At 40.1% G+C, this 20,357-nt stretch overlaps 2 protein-coding genes across 2 annotated transcripts; one reads left to right on the forward strand and one right to left on the reverse strand.

The window, feature by feature from the left end:
- The first annotated feature begins 861 nt into the window (after positions 1 to 861).
- Positions 862 to 7,905, forward strand: LOC129729937 (importin-5). The gene is made up of 6 exons (XM_055688866.1): positions 862 to 1,060; positions 1,997 to 3,362; positions 3,600 to 4,823; positions 5,782 to 5,906; positions 5,976 to 6,163; positions 6,375 to 7,905. Exons 1-6 carry the CDS (start codon positions 980 to 982, stop codon positions 6,694 to 6,696), a joined length of 3,306 nt encoding a protein of 1,101 aa, XP_055544841.1. The 5' UTR covers positions 862 to 979; the 3' UTR covers positions 6,697 to 7,905.
- An 892-nt stretch (positions 7,906 to 8,797) lies between these two features.
- Positions 8,798 to 10,252, reverse strand: LOC129727401 (40S ribosomal protein S2). Its single transcript, XM_055685223.1, has 3 exons — positions 10,140 to 10,252; positions 9,312 to 9,819; positions 8,798 to 9,111 (listed from the first exon to the last, which is right to left on the reverse strand). The coding sequence occupies exons 2-3, from the start codon at positions 9,816 to 9,818 to the stop codon at positions 8,800 to 8,802; spliced, it is 819 nt and encodes a 272-aa protein (XP_055541198.1). The 5' UTR covers position 9,819; positions 10,140 to 10,252; the 3' UTR covers positions 8,798 to 8,799.
- Between the last annotated feature and the right edge of the window lie 10,105 nt (positions 10,253 to 20,357).

The following is a 20,357-nucleotide window of genomic DNA, read 5'->3' on the forward strand; positions in this document are numbered from 1 at the left end:
GATGATGAATATTATATTCTTTGCTCGATCAAGACCAACGAAAACCTAAGAAACAAATAAAAAGACTCTAATTAACTAATGAGGTGTAGAGAATAAAACTTATTCGGATATTTTTGTAGTTCAATTACGAACATTTTACTATCCCCAGTTGAACGTGCATCGAGTGCTATATACAGCACTTTTTTATTGTCGCTGCAGCACTACTCTGCAATTCGCTGGTGAGTCCAGCGACGCGAAGATTTCCAGCGATGTCATTTTGTATGATAATTTCTCGCACAGTACAATGCAGTTTTAATGTTATTTGATTAAATTGAAAAAGTTTTGCGACTATAATACATTCAAAACTATTAGAAAATATTACAGTGGCACATTTCGGGAAATTTTATGTTGAATCAATTGTTGTTTGTTGGTCCATGACGTTTGTTGGTCCATGACGTTTGTAACTATGAACAATAATGGGGGAAAATTGTGAATAGCTAAACAACATTCATGAAAGTTTTCCGCGGTTTCTCGAGTTTCGATGGAAAACATTCCATTTCTATAATATTTCACATCGATCAATTTCATGACCAAAAGGAACAAAAACCAAAACAAACACCATGTTGCCGAATATGTTGGTTACACGATTTTTGACAGATAGATCCCCCCTGTTGCAGTGACCCAGTGGAATGAAGACATTTAATTTAAAAAGACCACTTGGCATCCCTGACAGTAAAATTTTGAGCCGCCTTGCTGTCAAACCGGATTTCATCTGGCAAGCGCAATCCATGTGACAGAGATCGCATTAAGCCAGCCGCCCCAGCCGCCACTATTCGGCGCCTTTTCTGACTCGTGTCCGCGCCTACCTATGACGTTCTGCTCCGTTCGCACTGCACTCTACACACCGCAACACCAGCTGCTTGCTTTTTCCTTGCGTCGCGCGGTATTCAATCCTTGAACGTTCCGTCAGTTTGTGGTTCTCTTTTGTAAATGCGAAGTAATGGCTGCGGATCAGGCTCAATTTCACCAGCTGCTAAATTCCCTGCTCTCGACCGACAACGATGTTCGAACGCAAGCGGAGGTACGTTTTTCTGGTGCTAGAAGATTTCCGGTGTGTGTTACAGTGGAAATTGGCCAGGGCTACGGGTTTGGTTGCGGAAGTGGTTTTGCTTTTTTGAAGTCGATTCATTGTTGCTTGTTCGTGGCGACAACGTGTTTTCTAGAGAAAATATTTTTTTTTCTCATTTTTGTGTTTTTTGTGATAATAGTTAAAAATTAAGGAATATGAAGTGACCGTTCCGACTGTTTTTTCTAATTGGCTCATCCGAGCACACCATTAGCAAGTTTCCGGAATGGAGAAAAGAGGAACCGCATACAAGTGAAAATTGTGATTCAGCTCTTGCTGCGTGTGTGACCGTGAAAAAAGTGAGGAACATAATTAATCGGAAATCTGATTAAAATTGGCTTATTCCGGTAGCGAAAAGTTTGTGCTTGTTTCGAACTTGGATTTTTTTTTCGCTGAGATAACTCGAAATTTGCTTGGTTAACTACGTAAATACGATTTTCGCAAATGGGTTCAAGTTCACTATGAATTTTCTTCGCAACCTGAAATGCATTAAAGAAGGAAAACGTAAAGATTAAGATAACAAACATACTGGAAATGCCTAATCATAAGCATTTAGTGAATTAAGATGCCCTAATTCTTTTCATTGTATGTTTGAAAAGAAAGGCACATACGATTATGACTATATTTTCCTATCCTATATTTCAAATTGTAATTTACATAATTACAAATTAGATATCGAATTAGTTTTCACATGACTGTACAGTGACATCAGTGAGAAAAATTTGAACAGGGTTGTAAAATATTTACAAGAAATACCTAGGCAAAAGTTATTTTTTGCATGTTTGAAAAATTGAATCTATACTTCAAGTAATGAAGAGCTGCAAACTACCGCTGGAAGAGGTTTTGTCATACATATTTTTATTGATAATTTCCATTAATTTGATTTCACAGGAAGCATACAACAACATACCATGCGAGGGCAAAGTGACACATCTACTTGGAGCTATCCAAAATCCGCAAATGTCCGAAGAAGCTCGGATGATGGCAGCTGTCCTCTTGAGGAGATTATTCTCCGCTGAGTTCCAGGAGTTTTACAATCCTCTGCCACCGGAGTCGAAAGAACAGCTAAAGCAGCAGGTACTGCTTACCCTGCAACAAAACGAAAGTCCCAGCTTGCGGCGGAAGATTTGTGAGGTGGTAGCTGAAGTGGCACGCAATCTAATTGATGACGATGGCAACAACCAGTGGCCGGAATTCCTTCAGTTTCTATTCCAGTGCGCTAGTGCTCCAAGCGTACAAATGCAGGAATCCGCACTCAGAATTTTTTCTTCAGTCCCTGGAATTTTCGGCAACCAGCAGGCGCAACATCTGCAATTGATCAAACAAATGCTGATTAAATATTTGGATCCGTCATCTGATCCAGAGGTTCGTTTTCAGGCAGTTCGAGCTGTTGGTGCCTTTATTCTGTTGCATGATAAGGAAGATGACGTCCAACGACAATTTAACGATCTGTTACCTCGTGTTATCATGATTACGGCTGAGAGTATCGATCAACAAGATGACCAAACACTAATAAAGTTGTTGATAGATATGGCTGAGAGTGTTCCAAAGTTTTTGCGACCGCAACTGGAACCGATTTTCGAAATGTGCATGAAGGTTTTCAGTAGCCCAGAAGTAGAGGACAGTTGGCGTCACCTGGCACTCGAAGTAATGGTGTCGCTATCGGAGAACGCTCCAGCAATGGTTCGCAAACGGGCGGAAAAATATGTTGCTTCACTAATTCCGCTGGTGCTGCAGATGATGACCGATTTGGAAGATGACGAGGAGTGGTCCGTGTCGGATGAAATCTGCGAAGATGACACGAGCGATAATAATGTGATCGCTGAGTCTGCCCTAGACAGGCTCGCATGCGGTCTTGGTGGAAAAGCGGTATTGCCTCATATCGTTGGTAATATTCCCAACATGCTCAACAATCCTGACTGGAAGCAACGACATGCTGCATTGATGGCAATTTCGGCAGCTGGTGAGGGTTGCCACAAGCAGATGGAAACTATGCTGGAAAATATCATGCAAGGTGTTCTGAAGTTCTTGATGGATCCGCATCCTAGGGTACGTTATGCTGCCTGCAATGCGATCGGACAAATGGCCACCGATTTTGCACCAGTTTTCGAAAAGAAGTTCCACGAGCAGGTTATTCCCGGGTTATTGAGCTTACTGGATGATGTACAGAACCCACGTGTGCAAGCGCACGCTGGCGCGGCGCTGGTTAACTTTAGCGAAGATTGTCCGAAAAACATCCTTACACGGTATTTGGATGGTAAGTTCAATATTTGATTAGTTATTGTTCATAATTTGGAGTGTGTGACGCAAACGGAGTTCTTCACAATACCAAAGAGCATTACCAAGCCTATTGTCACACATAAAATAGATTTACTTCGCCGAAGAGAGGTTTAAATATTTTTAAGATTAGCATTTGAACGCGATTTGCGAAGAACATTCAATGCAGTAAATTATTTTGAGTCAATTAATCAATAGTTTGTTTTCTTCATATTAGGTATCATGGCTAAGCTTGAAGCGATTTTGACCACCAAATTCAAGGAATTAGTAGAAAAAGGTACTAAGTTGGTATTGGAGCAGGTGGTTACCACTATTGCTTCGGTAGCCGACACCACAGAGAAGGACTTCGTTGGGTACTACGACCGATTGATGCCTTGCCTAAAATACATCATTCAGAATGGAAACACCGAAGAGCTGCGATTGCTGCGAGGAAAGACTATTGAATGTGTGTCGTTGATCGGCCTTGCTGTTGGAGCGGAGAAATTTATGTCTGATGCGTCCGATGTGATGGATATGCTGCTGAAGACCCACACCGAGGGTGACTTGCCGGACGACGATCCGCAGACTTCGTATTTAATTTCGGCTTGGGCACGCATTTGCAAGATTCTCGGTAAACAATTTGAGCAGTATTTACCGCTGGTAATGGGTCCGGTTATGAGGACAGCATCAATGAAGCCGGAAGTTGCTTTGTTGGATAACGATGAAGTGCAGGACGTAGAAAGCGATAACGACTGGCAATTTGTCAATTTGGGTGAACAGCAAAACTTTGGAATCCGCACAGCTGGTCTAGAAGATAAGGCTTCGGCTTGTGAAATGTTGGTCTGCTATGCACGTGAGTTGAAGGATGGATTTGCCAACTATGCTGAAGAGGTCGTTCGTCTGATGGTTCCGATGTTGAAGTTTTATTTCCACGATGGCGTTCGCACTGCGGCGGCCGAATCTTTACCGTATCTTTTGGATTGCGCTAAAATTAAGGGACCGACCTATTTGGAAGGAATGTGGCTTTACATTTGTCCGGAACTTCTGAAGGCAATCGATTCCGAGCCAGAGCCCGACGTGCAAGCCGAACTTTTGCATTCGCTTGCTAAGTGTATCGAAACGCTCGGAGCTGCATGTCTATCGACGGAAGCAATGGATGAAGTGCTTAAGCTTATCGATAAGTTCATGAATCAACATTTCCAAAAGGAGGAAAAGCGCGCCCTAGCTCGCAAAGAAGAAGACTACGATGATGGCGTTGAAGAGCAACTGGCGGAGGAAGACGACGCAGACATCTATCTTTTGTCGAGAATATCCGACATTATTCATGCGCTGTTCCTAACCTACAAGGATGGATTTTTACCCTTTTTCCAGCGAGTTGTACCACACTTTGTTAAACTGTTGGATCCGACGAAGGCGTGGGCTGACCGACAATGGGGATTGTGTATATTTGACGATCTGATTGGTAAGTTATATGTTTTTCTCTTTCAGAAATTTTTATTCTCGATTTTTTAAATGATGACGTATTCTATGTATGACGACCTGATTACGACACTCTTTGAATAAGATGGCTTAACCTTTTCTGACGCCAAATGTGCTGCAAATGTAGCATCGAATAATCAACGAATGAAAGTTTATAATGCATTTTTTCTATTTTACAAATTTCATTTTTTTTGCACTCTCCTAACCACATCAAATGCACGTTTCACCTCATCACTCGGTGACTCATCGTTACCTGCATTGGTGATTTTTTGTCGGCGCCGAATGCAATTTGCGATACATGGATACAGGTATGTTTCTTGTTTTCTCTCTTATATTTTATCGGTTTCGCTCAAATGAGTTGCATTGTGTGTTTTTTCGGGGGTTATTATCTATATAGCAGTAAAGCTGTATCTGAGGTAGCACGGTTGATCTACTGAAACTGGTTCTGGATAAATGCATAAAATAGACAATTGCAGGTTTTCTTTATTTCCTCGAAACACTTTTTGTGCTGCGAGTACTAAAAACGTGATTGATGGCAATTGTTTCCAGTCGTTATTTATTCAACCCCATTGTGAAATACATATTGGAATGTTGTTCTGAATATTAGTATTCGATTCATATTTAAACTTTCAATTCAACCCAATGATGCCGAAACTCAGACATTTTTATCATTTAACAATATTTTTATGATCGCAGACACAGAAAATGACATCAAGTTAGCTTAGTTTTGTATTTACGGGGAAAATTGGGCTGACTCGGGTTAATATAAATAAAACCTCCATTTCAAGAAATTTACATTATTTTACGTTATTAATCTACCACGCCCAATTACACATTTTTTGCTTGAATATAGAAAGTCGATTCCGATAGAGAGTAAAGTTTTACTAACAATGAACCAATATCGATAGTTTTTTAACAGTTGTCTCGTTGTGCCGTTGCAGAATACAGTGGACCAATGTGTGCGCAATATCAGGCATACTTCCTACAACCGATGCTGGAATACATCAAGGACAAGCAACCGGAAGTACGACAAGCAGCGGTCTACGGATGTGGAGTGTTGGCACAGGTTAATATTTTAAACAGTTATTTTTTGGTCCGATGTATGTGTTAAAATACTCGTCGTTGACATTTTCAGTTTGGCGGTGATCAGTTTTCAATGACATGCGCCCAAGCCATCCAATTGCTAGTGGAGATCATCATGATGCCGGGCAGTCGTGAACCAGAAAATGTAAATCCGACAGAAAACGCTATCTCAGCTGTAACCAAGATACTGAAGTATAACAATAAAGCCATCACGAATCCGGATGAAATCATCGCTCTATGGTGAGTTAATTGTTGTTTCGCTATTCTGTGAGCAAGGAATTATGGTAGCCTAAAACATGATGAAATTTAAATGAACAAGTCTTACAGGGCAAAGGCCGTTTTTGGGGAAATTCGTTGGCTTAACCTTTTCTGAGTACTCAGAAAAATCAATTATTAGTTGTTCCCGTACGACTGCAGTTACATAATTTTTTGTCGTCCCTAATTTCCGCAGGTTCTCCTGGCTGCCCGTTGTGGAGGACGACGATGAGGCAATTCACGTCTACGGATATCTGTGTGATCTGATTCAGGCGAACCATCCGGTGGTGTTGGGTGATAACAATTCTAATCTGCCTCGGATTGTGTCCATCTTCGCTGAAGCATTCTATCGAGAGGCGATGTCTGTTGGTCACCCGGAATCGACACGAATGTTGGCCATCATCAAACAGATCGAAGCCAGTCCGGATATTTTCCAGGCGTGCATAAATCAGTTGACGGCGGAACAGAAAACTGCGTTGGAAGAGGCATACCGAACCGTTGCCGCTGTTGCACAGTAGGAAAATAAGTGAAATCATACATCAATTTCTGCTACGGTTTTGCTTATTCTCTTAAAAGGTAGATTTTAGTTTACGAGTGCGACTGAGTGAGCATAAAAAGGGACTGCGAACGTGAGATAGGGCGATATTTTTCTGGAGGCTCTCGGCAGGATCGGTTGTACGAGATGATAGGTTTTGACATTTTGTCAGCTTTTAAGTACGTTGAACATTTGAGAAATAGTTGAAGTTACGCTATGATTGGCTTTGTGCAAAAACTATTTTTCCATCTGTATGGTTCTAACCAGATTGAGTTAAGGAGAATATTATATATAAAATTATATAGTCGTTTCTCTGCAGCATATACTCTAGCATTCTAGCGAGATTTATTTTGTAATTATTTAATCACATTCGTTTCCCTTTTGCAGTGCGACGTAAACAATTAACAGGCCAGTTTTAGACAGACTAGATTGTAACTGCTTTGTCAGTTAGATGGCAATTCACAATAAAAGTAGTTAAACATCTAATGCTCGAAACGTTACTAAACTGGGGGCTATATTTTGCTCTATTGAACGGATGCTTTTTGTCCATTTCGATCGAAACTAGCGAAACGCGATGTGATGCTATTTTATGATGACAACTATTAATCCTGGCACAATGTTACGCAAAGTGCTAAACGTGTTTTATTCCATAGCACAAAACGATAGGTAGCTTCTTGGTTCACTCTCATTAAGTCAGGCGTAGCTGATCAAAGGTTTTAGAATTGTAAATAGTGCGTTCAGAGCCAGACAGTTTCTTTGAGCCGAATATGGGTTTTTAACAAAAGTATACACGGCGTATAAAATGTATTATTAATGGCCATTGTTAATTGCACGATATTTAACGATTTTTTTCCTCGATTTAGTTTGATCTATTATTTGTCTTTTGACGACATTGTTTGCATGCTAAGCGTGCACTTACTTTCTTTTATTATTTATTTGGAAAGTGTCCATTGCTTTCTAACCAAAAATCTACTTCGAGGGAAGAATAATGCCAAATCAATGGACTTTCCTCCGCTTCGCTTTAGCTCTTCCGCTTGGAATTGGGCTCAGTCCACGTAGTGTGTCATCATTTAAACAGCAATGAAATTTATGCGACATTAAACTACAAGATCTATATGCACATTTTCCATATTAAAAAGGCAAATTCTATATATTAGGATAAGAATAAACAATATTCTATCATCCAATTGCACTCGTACAGAGAACATTCCCAGTAAAATAGAATTAAAAGAAAACCATTTTGTGTGGCTGTCTTTTCTGTGTTCATCCCATCCGAATTTGTTCTTTTTTCAACTGTATAAATAAGGACATGGTGAGTAAACTGTGGATGAAACTCAGCTTTTATTTTATATGCATAAAAAAAATCACACGTTCACTGGAACATCAATGCACTGGTTGGACACGAGAAGTTCTGTCCCGTTATTGATAGACACAGCCTCCATGCTACCACACTCCGCCACAGCCGAAGATAGGACATTCTGTAAAGAACATTTTTCGAAACCAACTCTCTCATTTGCTCGTCGAAGCTTCTATAATACGGCCCATATATCAAACCCAAGTTAAACTGCTAAAAATGTTTTTTACCTCTCTGGGCATCGTTGATAATTATTCCAAACGAATTTTATTACTTGCATTAGCTCCTCATTACACAGCTTTGATGTTCTCGATACCGCAGGTTAAATCAATTGGACAACCAAGAAAATTTGATACAAAATGAGAAAGCTACTAGGTTTCGTTCGCGCTGAGATCAATCAGGACGAAGCGTGCTATTTTTTTTCGCAGTTATCGAATAAATACAATTGCATTTCCAGATCGTTATTTTACAATAAACTAGCGAAAAATTGTAGTGGAGTTCTCTCAGAATTTAGTCTTATTTCAACCAAATGAATTACAAATGTACGGTCAACAATTATAAGATTGTAAATGCGGAAAACAGATCCTAAGAGGGAGATTTTCGGAATATAGCGCAGTCATGTTTTTTTTCTCGGTGTGCTCTCGTCTGAAGGTAAGACGAACTCATTTTATTTTCTCCTGTACCTGAATCTAAACGCAGGTAACCTTCGCTTCGAAAAGCAAGAATACTATCTTACAGCTCAATGATGCGCTGTCCGGTTTTGCTGGTTTTTTCCAAGAAGTCAGCGTACATTTGGTACGGGGTCTTGAGCAACGGTAGGTCCTTCCACAGGTCCGGTGTGAGGAAAGCGTACGTCTTTGCGATGGCGGCATAGGTCGCTTTAGCAAAGTTACCTAGCGTCGTGGTAGATCCACGAGTCATCGTATAACAATCCTCAATACCGGCCATTTGCAGCAGTTTCTTGGGAACTGGAGCAGATACAATGCCAGTACCACGAGGTGCAGGAATCAAACGAACCAAAACGGAACCGCACTTACCGCTTACCTGAAAATAAACGATCAATTGAATGCAGTTAGAATAGGTCGGTCTTTTTTAAAGTTATTACTATGATTAGAACGAAATCAGACGTACTAGAACGTCATGGCAGTGGTATGCAGCCACCATCCGTGAAAACCGCATAAGTTTATAAAATTTCTCATCATCGTAAAAATTGTTATTTAAAAAAGCTCGAGACATTTCTTTACCTTGCATGGAACGGTGTGGGGTTTGCCGATTTTGTTACCCCAATAGCCTCGACGCACCGGGACGACGGACAACTTGGCCAAGATAATTGCACCTCGGATGGCTGTAGCAACTTCCTTGCTACACTTGACGCCTAGTCCGATGTGTCCATTGCTATCACCGATAGCTACAAAGGCCTTGAAGCGAGTACGCTGTCCGGCACGAGTTTGCTTCTGGACGGGCATGATTTTGAGCACTTCATCCTTCAGCGAGCGGCTCAGGAAAAAGTCGATAATCTCGAACTCTTTGATCGGTAGTGAATACAAGTAAATTTCCTCCAGCGTGCGGATTTTACCATCACGCACTAGACGGCCCAGCTTGGTAACCGGAACCCATTCCTTGGAGTCTTCCTTGCCACCACGACCGCGTCCACGGCCCCGACCACGTCCTCGACCTCCACCTCGTCCACGACCACCGCGCCCACCAAATCCTCCTCTAAATCCACCACGGGCTGGAGCTGCGTCCGCCATTCTGAGAAACGAATGAGGTTACGTTGACATTTTTTCGACACATGGTTTAATGTTTAATTTAAACGCAAAATTAAAAATTAGTTATAGACAATTACAAAAGAATAATGAAACGAGTTTAATAGAGAAAACAGAACACGTGAAACAAAACTTAAGTATGGCATATATCAATATATCACATTGCAAATGGCGTAGAAAAAAAATAAATCAGCAACCATATTATTATTAGTAATAATCTTATTTTAAGCAGAATAGATTTAGGAAGCAAGTAAAATTTGATTTAATGTCTAAAACTCAAATAGACATAATTTTATTATTACTTACTTTTAGCCAGGTGTTACTTTCACTAGAACGGAAACCCGAATGAACGAGTTGACGTCTGTGAAGCCTGTTTGAAGCCAGAGTCAGCGGAATTTAGCATTGTACGATACTGTATCGATATCAGGAAAGCAAATGCGATTTGGAAATTGATCTTCATGAGAAAATAAAAAACTTTGTCTGACATGTAGTTGGCGCTGATGTGAATATGATGAAAATGATTGTTTCATAAAACAATGTGTTTGACGCGCGCATACATACAAAGAAAATATTACCAAGTGAACATGTAAAAACAACGTCAATTTACGTAAACCTGAATGTTTTTACTGGTTTAGGTAAATAATATGCATAGAAATAGGTGAAAACAACGCAACAGCTTACACTATAAAAAATCGACACGTTACTGCAAAGTGGATTCCACTTACTTTTGTGCTAATAGATGAAACATTTCATATCTGATACCCCGTTCACACTAGACCGCATATCACCTGATATCAGGCGATTCGTGCTATCCAGAGTCTATGTGCATATAGAGTCGCGCGAAGAGAAAATCTATCGTTTCGGCAACACAATTTTTGTGCCGTTTGTTGCCAAGAACTATACAGTTCTGTTTTTCACCAAACATAAGCGAATATCATTTTTTGAAATTCTTCACAAGGTGCACAGTTTTGAAAGATTACACCGGTAATGTTTTGTTAAATTTGAATGAACCAGTGTACAGGTTTAATGTTGGATTGAAAAGGTGTAAGTAAAATTTCGGAAAAACACATATTCTTTATTACGCTCAAACAATTACAACACTTTTCATCCACTCCTAACATTATCACCTTGTTTATTTACATTGCTCGATTGGTACCCTCGTTTGACACTGATTTGGTTCCTTTGGTTTTATCTTTACGGGACTCTTATCATAAACATAGACTCTGGTGCTATCGAGGCATATCACCATCCATCAGTGGTGGGCACCGCTAACCGAAAATTTAGCGACGCTAATCGCTAAGTCGCTAACCGGAAAATTTAGCTCGATAATCGCTAAACGCTAAACCCACATTAGCAGAACTTTCGCTAATCGCTAACTTTTTAATATGTAAATAGTCATATCGCTATATTTATTGCTCATGTTTTGTAAGATTTGGACCACTTTGATCTGTTTTGGTTAAATAAACGAAAACAATTACTTTTTAAAGCTATTTACAGTAAGAGGTTCACGAAACGGTATTCATATTTGATTTTGTAAAAACAAGAATAACAAAAGTTATTTAGCTTGCATTGAAAATAGATACTCTTAGGAATGATTATCTGAATCGAAAAAATAGAACCAAAGTTGTCATAATTTCAAGCGCATTGCAATTCATCAAAGTTCTTGGTGTGCCAAAAATTCAATCTAGACCTTTTGCTTGTTTTTCAAAATGCTCCTGTGGCTTGTACGATAACTGGAACTCCATTCTAGGGTAAAAAAACTGACAAGAGCCATCAGCAATTCACAGTTTTTCTAAATATTTCTATTGTCGCTTCTCCACAAAATTTAGCGAATTAGCGATTAGCGCTTCGAAGGCCAAAATTTTTGCGACGCTAACAGTTTCGCTAACCAGGTCAAAAGTTAGCGAAATCGCTAAATCGCTAACTGAATTTTAGCGTCGCTAATTAGCGTTACGGATGTGATTTTTCAGAAATTCGCAGATGCGGATGCGGATGCGGATATGTGATTACGGATGCAGATGTTGAAGCGGATGTAAATTTTCATGCGGATGCGGATGCGGATGTTCCACATTTGCGGATGCAGATGCGGATATCCGTAGCATCCCTTGTGTTATATTTTGCTTTTTTCACATAACCATGCCCCTCCCCAGTGCAAAAGTTATTTGGGCGAGCAGTAAATACACCAAGGAAAATTTTTCTGCAATATTTTATGAAGCGATATTTATTTTCAATATCCGCATGGTATGATACGGATGCGGATGCGGATATGTGATTACGGATGCAGATGTTGATGCGGATGTCAATTTTCATGCGGATGTTCCGCATTTGCGGATGCGGATGCGGATATCCGTTACATCCCTATCCCATACAATCAGAGATGCCAGATGTTTTTGAAAAATGTCTGCAACTGCTCGAAAAACCGAAAAAATGTGCTCGAAATCTGAAAAAAATCTACCCGTGATCTGAAAAAATTTCGCTCACGCGGGCAAAAGTCTGTAAAAATCTGCACAGATTTTAAGAAAATCTGCTCAAATATAAGGAGACTCTGACAAAAATCTGCAGAAATCGTAGAAAAACTGCAAATATCTGCAAATCACTCAAAATTTGCACACGGACTCCAAAAATCTGCGTTTTGCAGACAAATCTGCACATTTGGTATCCCTGCATACAATCGAGCTGTCAACGGATATCACCTCGGCTACATGCTATCGCGGATATCATGTTCAAAAACCAACAATAACCACAATTCAAGCAGTTGGCAATACGGCCAAAAGACTTTTGACGCAACCCTACAAATTTCGAACTTCGCGTTGCATGCGAGAAAAAAGGAAGGAAATATATTTGCTATTTTCATCCCGCACATGTTGACAATTGCATATGAGAGTTCGCGTTGGTGCGAGCCAACTCGCTGACATCTCTATCCTAATCCCATTGCTCTTGTTGTCTTGTTTTAGCTTTGACCTGTTTTTGTTTTCTTCTCTTTTCAATTACCAAAGCAAATGTCAAATCATATCAGCTCACTCTAATGTGAACGCTCGAGGTGATATCTGATATCATCTGGCGATATCCGGTGTAGGCTGAACAAGGCATAAATAATACGCATAAAAATAGGTGAAAACAACGCAACAGCTTACACTATAAAAAATCGACACTTTACTGCCAAGTGGATTCCACTTACTTTTGTGCTAATAGATGAAACATTTTATATCTAAAGCGGACATTACACGAAGCAAATATTTGCTATTTTTGGTACGAATTTTATTTGCACAAAATAAAATCCGTACCAAAAATAGCAAATATTTGCTTCGTCTAATACCTGCTTAAGTGGAATACACTTGCGTTCTACTTCACAGCACAAAATCAAGTGTCTCAAACTTCGGTTTGCCATGTCTTGCATACCAAAACCACAGATAACAAATATCCAAGCTAGAACAAAAAACACCAGAAAGCGCGTGTAAGATTTCAAAATCTTACTCGTTGGAATGCTAACGACATCTTTCTGCAACTTGCGACTTGAACTACTTTAGTGATGGCAGCGCTGGATTATAGTCAAAGCTGCCAGACGCATGAAAATTCTCACAGATTATAGAATCGCTGTTTTTGCAACGATACAACACTGTTTTTGTGAGGTTTGTGTATTTTTTTTCATATCAACACTAAAACAAACAAATTTATCGCAAATATAAAAGGGGATTGAATAAAATTGTCGATTATGTACAAATTACGACTGCTCAAAATTTCTACATTAAAAAACGGCAACGCTTGTTAATGCAATAATATCGATAAGCGCTGAAAAACTACCGATTTTATCGAATCATTGACCACTAAGTGTTCTTAACGCCACACACTACGTATTGCGACATGCTAAAAAACCGTTGCGTCTTTTTACACATGAAGCAAAATTAGCTTGGATGTCTATTATCTGTGGTGAAATACGTTTCACTTCACATATACACATGAATGTTGCTCGGTCCCACCGTTCATATATATTTCTTGTTCTCAAGGTAATAAAAGATGTGAATCATCAGAGAATTTCGGAGTAATATTTTGTAAATTAGAGTAACTCCCAAGCATACGAATAACTGAGATAAAAGTGAGTAAATTTGAATTTTTCTGAGAAAACGTGAAAAATAAAGAGCAAATCTGAGTAACTCTCGTGTCTTTGGATGTCCATCCTTAAACCTTTTCCCCACCGCGAATATGAATATGAATGTTACTCGGTCTCACCGCTCATATATTTTTCTTGTTCTCAAGGTAATCGAAGATGTGAATCATCTGGATATTTCGGAGTAATATTGAGTAAATTAGAGTTACTCTCAAGCATAAGAGTAACTCAGATAAAAGCTGTCTTGTCCCTCGGTTGTAATAATAAGCGGTGCAAATGAACAAGTGATATATGACGTATATCTGTTTGTAAATGCCCAAACACAATCGATTCGTTTGTGTTGCGTTGACGGTAATTTGACAGAAAATGTATGGACTAACCACAGACTAACAGACATAACACTTCGAACAAATTTTCAATAAAATCATCGTTTGAGAGATTCCAGTACTTTACGTTAGTAACACTAGCACCATCTGCTGCCGTGTTCGCGCTGCGTCATGTATTTCGACATGAGCGCTACCGTTACTGCATGTGTCAGATGGGGAGCCACAAAATATGTATGAGATTGCATGACAGCCAGTGGGGATTCACTGCTGTAAAATTTTATATATGTGTGCGTTATCGCAGATCAACTCTGGTCCATGACGTTTGTTGGTCCATGAGGTTTGTAACTATAAACAATAATGAGGAAAAGAATTCACTACACAACACATTATTCATAGAAAGTTTTCCGCGATTTCTCGAGCTTTGATAAAAAACGTTCCATTTCTATAATATTTCACATCGATCAATTTCATGACCAAAAAAATCACAAGAAGGTGGTATGCAAAGCCACGACCGCAAGGTTGAAGTAGAATACTTTTACAAGAAAGATAACCCGGCTGCTTGCGTGTCAGTCATTTTTTCTAGTAAATAAACGTTGACCGTTCATTGGCAGTATTGTAATTTCTTTTTGTCTGATATTTTGAATGAAGTTCATTGAATATTTTTAAATTTTATGCAAATGAGAAGTTGAGGTGCTGCCGAATTGTAATATGCACATTTAATACGACATCATTTAACGGGAACGGAACAAAGGCTACCGTTATGCAGAACGCGAATGCCGGCGCGATGCGATTCGCCTTACCGTGGTGAAATGTACAGCTCTTTTTGAGGCGAAGTAGAGCTATACATTTCAACAGATTTCGTCTTGCCGAATCGCATCGCGCCGTTATTTGCGTTCTGCATGATCGTAGCCAAACACTAAGCGACGCAAACACGTAATAATAATCAGAGTATGCATGTAGATGAAGATAATCAACTTTGGATTATAGCGTAGAACGAGAAAATATTAACTCTTCAAATAATCATTTGTGTTCTTCAAATTTCAGTTGTTCAATTTAATATCCGATGAAATGTTTGTTTATTATCTGATTAAGCTCTTATATAGGCCAAATGATGCATTCCCAATTTACTAGGTCCATAACTCTGCCGACCGTGCTTTGGAAAGCGCGGTATAACGACCAATCAGAGGTCGAATTTTGTGTTTTGACAAGGCTTAAGAGTTTTCAATAGTACAATAGTTCGAATGATAAAATTGCAATTTCATGCATTTGGTAGGAATCTTAGAAGATTTTCTAATCGATTGCTGCAAAAACGAAGGAAATCCATCGAAAACTAACCGATTTAGTAGCATTTTTTCTCACTTTTTTCAGTTTTAGATTTTCATTTCACATCCCTATGTAGCCGAACTTCCTGAGAGAAGTATTCTAATTCAAAGTTAAATCTTCATTAATTCATTTTGTTGTCCTTATAAGGACAATTGTTCAATTTATTATAGGATGTAGTGTTTATCTTACATCTCTATGTTACCTTGATAGTGAGGACTAAGGCGCACGGTCAACACAATGAGAAAGGTGTTTTCACATTGAAAACTAGACACGGCTTTACTGGAGGAAGTGTTGGCAAATGCATCTACATGTTTCATGTGGGGAATATCAACAACGAAAAATGACGCGCGTCTAAGCATAACCCGAACTGTTTCGCCGTGCTGCTCCCATTTACCTTTACATCGGCCTCAGGGAAGTACCGGCTGCATTTGCATCTACCGCTGAGGCTGTCACTATACTGCTATTGGTACCAAAAGCTATTAACTCTTCAAATAAGTGTTTTATTTGTTCTCAAAAGAACAATTGTTCAATTCAAAATCGGATTTACGCAGTCGCATCTCTGTAATATTACCGACAATAATATTCTTCTGAACAAAATAATACAACTTTCCCATTAGGCCTCTGCCATAATAGACGCGAAAAGCGACGCGAACCGATTCGCTCGGCTGTAGGTTAATGTACAGTCATCAGTAAAGCTGTACATTAACCTACGGCCGAGCGAATCGGTTCGCGCCGCTTTTCGCGTCTACTATGGCAGAGGCCTTAGAGAAAGTTGCTGGATGATGTATTCACTTCATGCAAGCCTGCTGCTTGATGCTTCCCGCTACCACACTGAAACAGCATTTTAGTGGAGGGAGTGTCGTTGCATCAGCTGACCCTGCTACTATCGATGCTGTTATACCCGCTGCAACAGCTACGCTATGCATAGCCATGCCACAGTTGTGCCCGCTATACGCTGGCCCAACTGCTGAGCAACTGCAACGCTATCCGTAGCCATGCCACAGTTGTGGCCGCCATTGGTATCCGCTGTACCTGCATCTGCTGGCCCTGCTGCTATCGATGGTGAGATCCGCTGAAACTGCTTCGCTTATCCGCAGCCATGCCACAGTTGTGGCCGCTATCCGCTATCGATGGTACCCACTGCTCGCTCCCGCTGCTGCTAACGGAGGACTGCTGTCGTCGCTGTTCAGAACTATTATGAGCGGCTTCGACTAAAACAGGCTCTTATATAGGGATGAAAATAGGAATGAATTATTTTTCGTACGTGGTGGAATGATATAACTTGAAAAATATGTGTGACTTCATGCCGGCTCAGAGCGATCATTTGATAAGCTCCACCTCTTTTTTCAGTTTCTAAAGTTTTTCCTCAGTTTCATAGCACGGATGCACAAATATGATTTCTTGTCGAGCCGGACCGATAGCACTCTCATTGAAGCAACAAAATAACATGTTTTGTGTCGTGTTGTGCAGCTTGGTTGAAGAAAATGTTCCCGTCCCCGTGTCGAATGTAAGCAGATTATTGCGTTCAGTAGACAGTAGATAGTGCTCTCACACCGCAACGGTTTTAACCCGTATCTTATTGCGGTTTGTAACATCAAGCGATTTCATTTGCTCGCTGTTGCGTATTGCATCATGTTGCAACTTGGCAGCTGGGAGACGACGAAATTCTGTTTATACTGATTGATTGAATCGACTTCATATTAGCTCTGCATAGTCGAACTAACTGCTTTTGTGAATGCGTACTAACAGGGCAGTTTATTATTCAATGTCGGTTATGCTGATCGCGCCTTTGCGCTGCCCCTACAGTGGGAGGTTTACTAAATAAAGTGGAAATTAGACAACTACAACAGAATTTGATTGCATCCCGCACAGAATGTCTGCTTGTGTTGATGCCAGAAAATTATTAACCTTCAATTATTTTTTTATTTGCCTTGAAAAAAGCATGTTGCGGTTCAAAATCGGTTGCTAATTACAATTTTTGAGCTACCCTAACATTGGGGGAATTAAGATACACGGACAACATGCACTGTGGAAGCAATTTCACATTCAGTAAATTAGACGGGTGCGACAAATTTGAATTGCTAGGATGCAACACAGAATGCTTGCTTGCGTTGACAAAAATTATCAACTTTCAATGACTTGTTTATTTGCCTTAAAAAAGGCATTTTGATTTCCGAAATTGGATTTCCTGATGGCAATCTTCATGCTGCCCCAACACGGGGGGAATAATGGCTGTCTGGCGACACACGCTGAGAAAAACCGCGCTGCTCCTGAGACGTGGTGACCAACCACAGGGCTAGTGCTGCTGCTAAGAAAGGACGACTGCTGTTGTCGCTGTCTAGAACTATTATGAGCGACTCCGACTGAAACAGGCTCTTATATAGGCCAAATAGCATGTTTTCAATTGCAAGGTATATGATTCTGTCGACCGTGCTTGGGAAGCAAGCATATAACGGCCAATCAGGGGTCGAATTTTTCGTTTTGACAAGGCTTGAGTATTTTCAATAGTACAATAGTGTGAATAATAAAATTACAATTATCTTATTTTGGGAAGAATCTTAGAAGATTTTCCAATCTATTGCTGCAAGAACGAAGGAAATCCATCGAATACTAACCGATTTATTAGCATTTGAAATTGGACATATTTTTCACTTTTTTCGGTTTTAGATTTTCATTTCACATCCCTATGTAGCCGAACTTCCTGAGAGAAGTATTCTACTTCAAAAAAAAAACAGAAACCAAAACAAACAGACGCCATGTTGCCAAATGTGTTGGTTACAAGATGTTTGACAGTTAGATCCCCCCTGATGACAGCGCCCCATACCGCGTTGTCGCGCGATGACTGTTATTCGATTGGAAATTTGAATTGATCGTTTTTTTGTGGCGATGGAGCTAGGTTCCAGTGTTACGCCTGTTAGTCTGTAGACTAACTATCAAATTGCGGCAAACGCAGCCGCAACGTATCGCCACAAAAAACGATCATTTCGAATTTCCAATCAAAAAACATTCATCATGCGGAAACCCCGTCCGGGGCGCTGTCATGCAATCTCATACAAATTTTGTGGTTCCACATTTGACACACGCAATAACGCTAGCGCTGATATCGAAATACATGACGCAGCGCGAACACGGCAGCAGATGGTGTTAGTGTTACTAACGTAAAGTACTGGACTCATCCGAACGATGATTTCATTGAAAATTTGTTCGAAGTGTTATATCTGTTAGTCTGTGATTCTGCCATAGCCATAGTATATAACACATATCAAACGTACAAATACCATACACAACAATCCATGAACAAAAAAAAACACATACACCTGTCATAAACCATAGCATACAAACTAATAGGAAAAATAATTAACTTGTTGCCTATAAAAGTATTCTGTCATAAATGAATTTACTGCCTATAATCGCATATCAGTCCCATCTGGAAAATCATCGAGTTGAGGAAACAGCGCTTAAAGATATTAACAGACTAACAGACGTAACACTAGAACCTGTCGTGAACCGGAGGCAAGGGCCTCACAAATTGTCCAGTTTCCTGCTGTTCCGAGCTCTCTTTCGGCTGCGCGATTACCCTTGGTCCTCGCCGCTTCAGGCGGTCTATTGCCATCGCAATGGAATCCCGCTTTTGCTGCTCACCGTCCATACTGCTGTCCTGTTTTCCGCTTTGTCCTTCTGCTGCTGCTTGATGATGTGTCTCCATTGAAGTGTGTCACAAGAATCCCCGCGTGAGTGAAGAGAGCTTCTATTTATACCCAGCGAAATCAACTTCCCCACCTTCAGTCAATTGGTAATTTCCCCTTCGGAAATAAGTTCACACAGTAGGCTGAATGTTCGGAACGCATGAAATACGGGACAAGGTGATTTCAAGTAGGTATTGATATATTTATTATTATCATTTCATTTATTTTTTTAACATGAAGTCTGCTGTACGCTACATCTCTTACTACCCCTACTCTCACTCGTATACACAATACAGTAACATATCGTCAAATCTTTTTGGTGTTTTCGTTGTTCTTGCCGGTCTGATAAATTGGGCTTCATTGACTGCTGAATCATTTGAAATGGAGCCAGAATCTGGCTCCGTCTCTCGCCACTACTGTAAACTTCTCACTTCCAAAAGTTGGATCTGATTTAAACCTCTTTTGCTGCGTCAGAAACACTGTATCTCCCACCGCCAAATCTGATTCTCTAGCACCTCGTTTGGCATCTGCATATTGCTTACTTTCCAATTTGGAAAGAGCGTCCCTTTCTCTTATATCATCTCGATCGATGCTGGGAACCGAATCTGATGTCCACAAGCAAGGGAAGGTACCTCTGAATTTCCACCCTACTAATAGTTCGAAAGGGGTCACTCCAAATCTTGAGAGTGGCCTTACTTTGTTATGAACATGGATATAGTTTTCAAGTGCTTGTTTCCAGTTCGTGTTGTCCAATTTTGATGAAGCCAGAGCTCTTTTGATACCTTCATTTTGTCTTTCCACTGCCCCATTGGATTGCGGACTCAGTGGGATGGATTTTTGTATTTTAATTCCTTTATTTTCCCAGGTTTTAACAAACTTCTCGCTTTGAAAAGGTGGTCCATTATCGCTTTGAATAACCATGGGATATCCCCATGTTGCAAAAACTTTGTTCAAGGCCTCGCAAGTGGTATCCGCATCCATGAATTTCATCTCAACAACATGAAGATACCGCGAGTATGTATCCACAATCACTAGAAACTCTCCATGACCAAATTCTTTGTCTGTGAAAAAGTCGATTTGGAGA

The sequence above is a fragment of the Wyeomyia smithii genome, chromosome 3 (genome assembly GCF_029784165.1).
Source record: "Wyeomyia smithii strain HCP4-BCI-WySm-NY-G18 chromosome 3, ASM2978416v1, whole genome shotgun sequence".
Lineage (NCBI taxonomy): Eukaryota > Metazoa > Arthropoda > Insecta > Diptera > Culicidae > Wyeomyia > Wyeomyia smithii.

What these genes read in the sequence shown, in the direction of transcription:
- LOC129729937 (XM_055688866.1), top strand. Translation starts at nt 980, where the DNA reads ATGGCTGCGGATCAGGCTCAATTTCACCAGCTGCTAAATTCCCTGCTC. An exon ending in ATGTTCGAACGCAAGCGGAG is followed by an intron (nt 1,061 to 1,996) that starts GTACGTTTTTCT and finishes TTGATTTCACAG; the next exon opens with GAAGCATACAACAACATACC. An exon ending in GATGAAATCATCGCTCTATG is followed by an intron (nt 6,164 to 6,374) that starts GTGAGTTAATTG and finishes TAATTTCCGCAG; the next exon opens with GTTCTCCTGGCTGCCCGTTG.
- LOC129727401 (XM_055685223.1), bottom strand. Translation starts at nt 9,818, where the DNA reads ATGGCGGACGCAGCTCCAGCCCGTGGTGGATTTAGAGGAGGATTTGGT. An exon ending in CCCACACCGTTCCATGCAAG is followed by an intron (nt 9,112 to 9,311) that starts GTAAAGAAATGT and finishes GTTTATTTTCAG; the next exon opens with GTAAGCGGTAAGTGCGGTTC.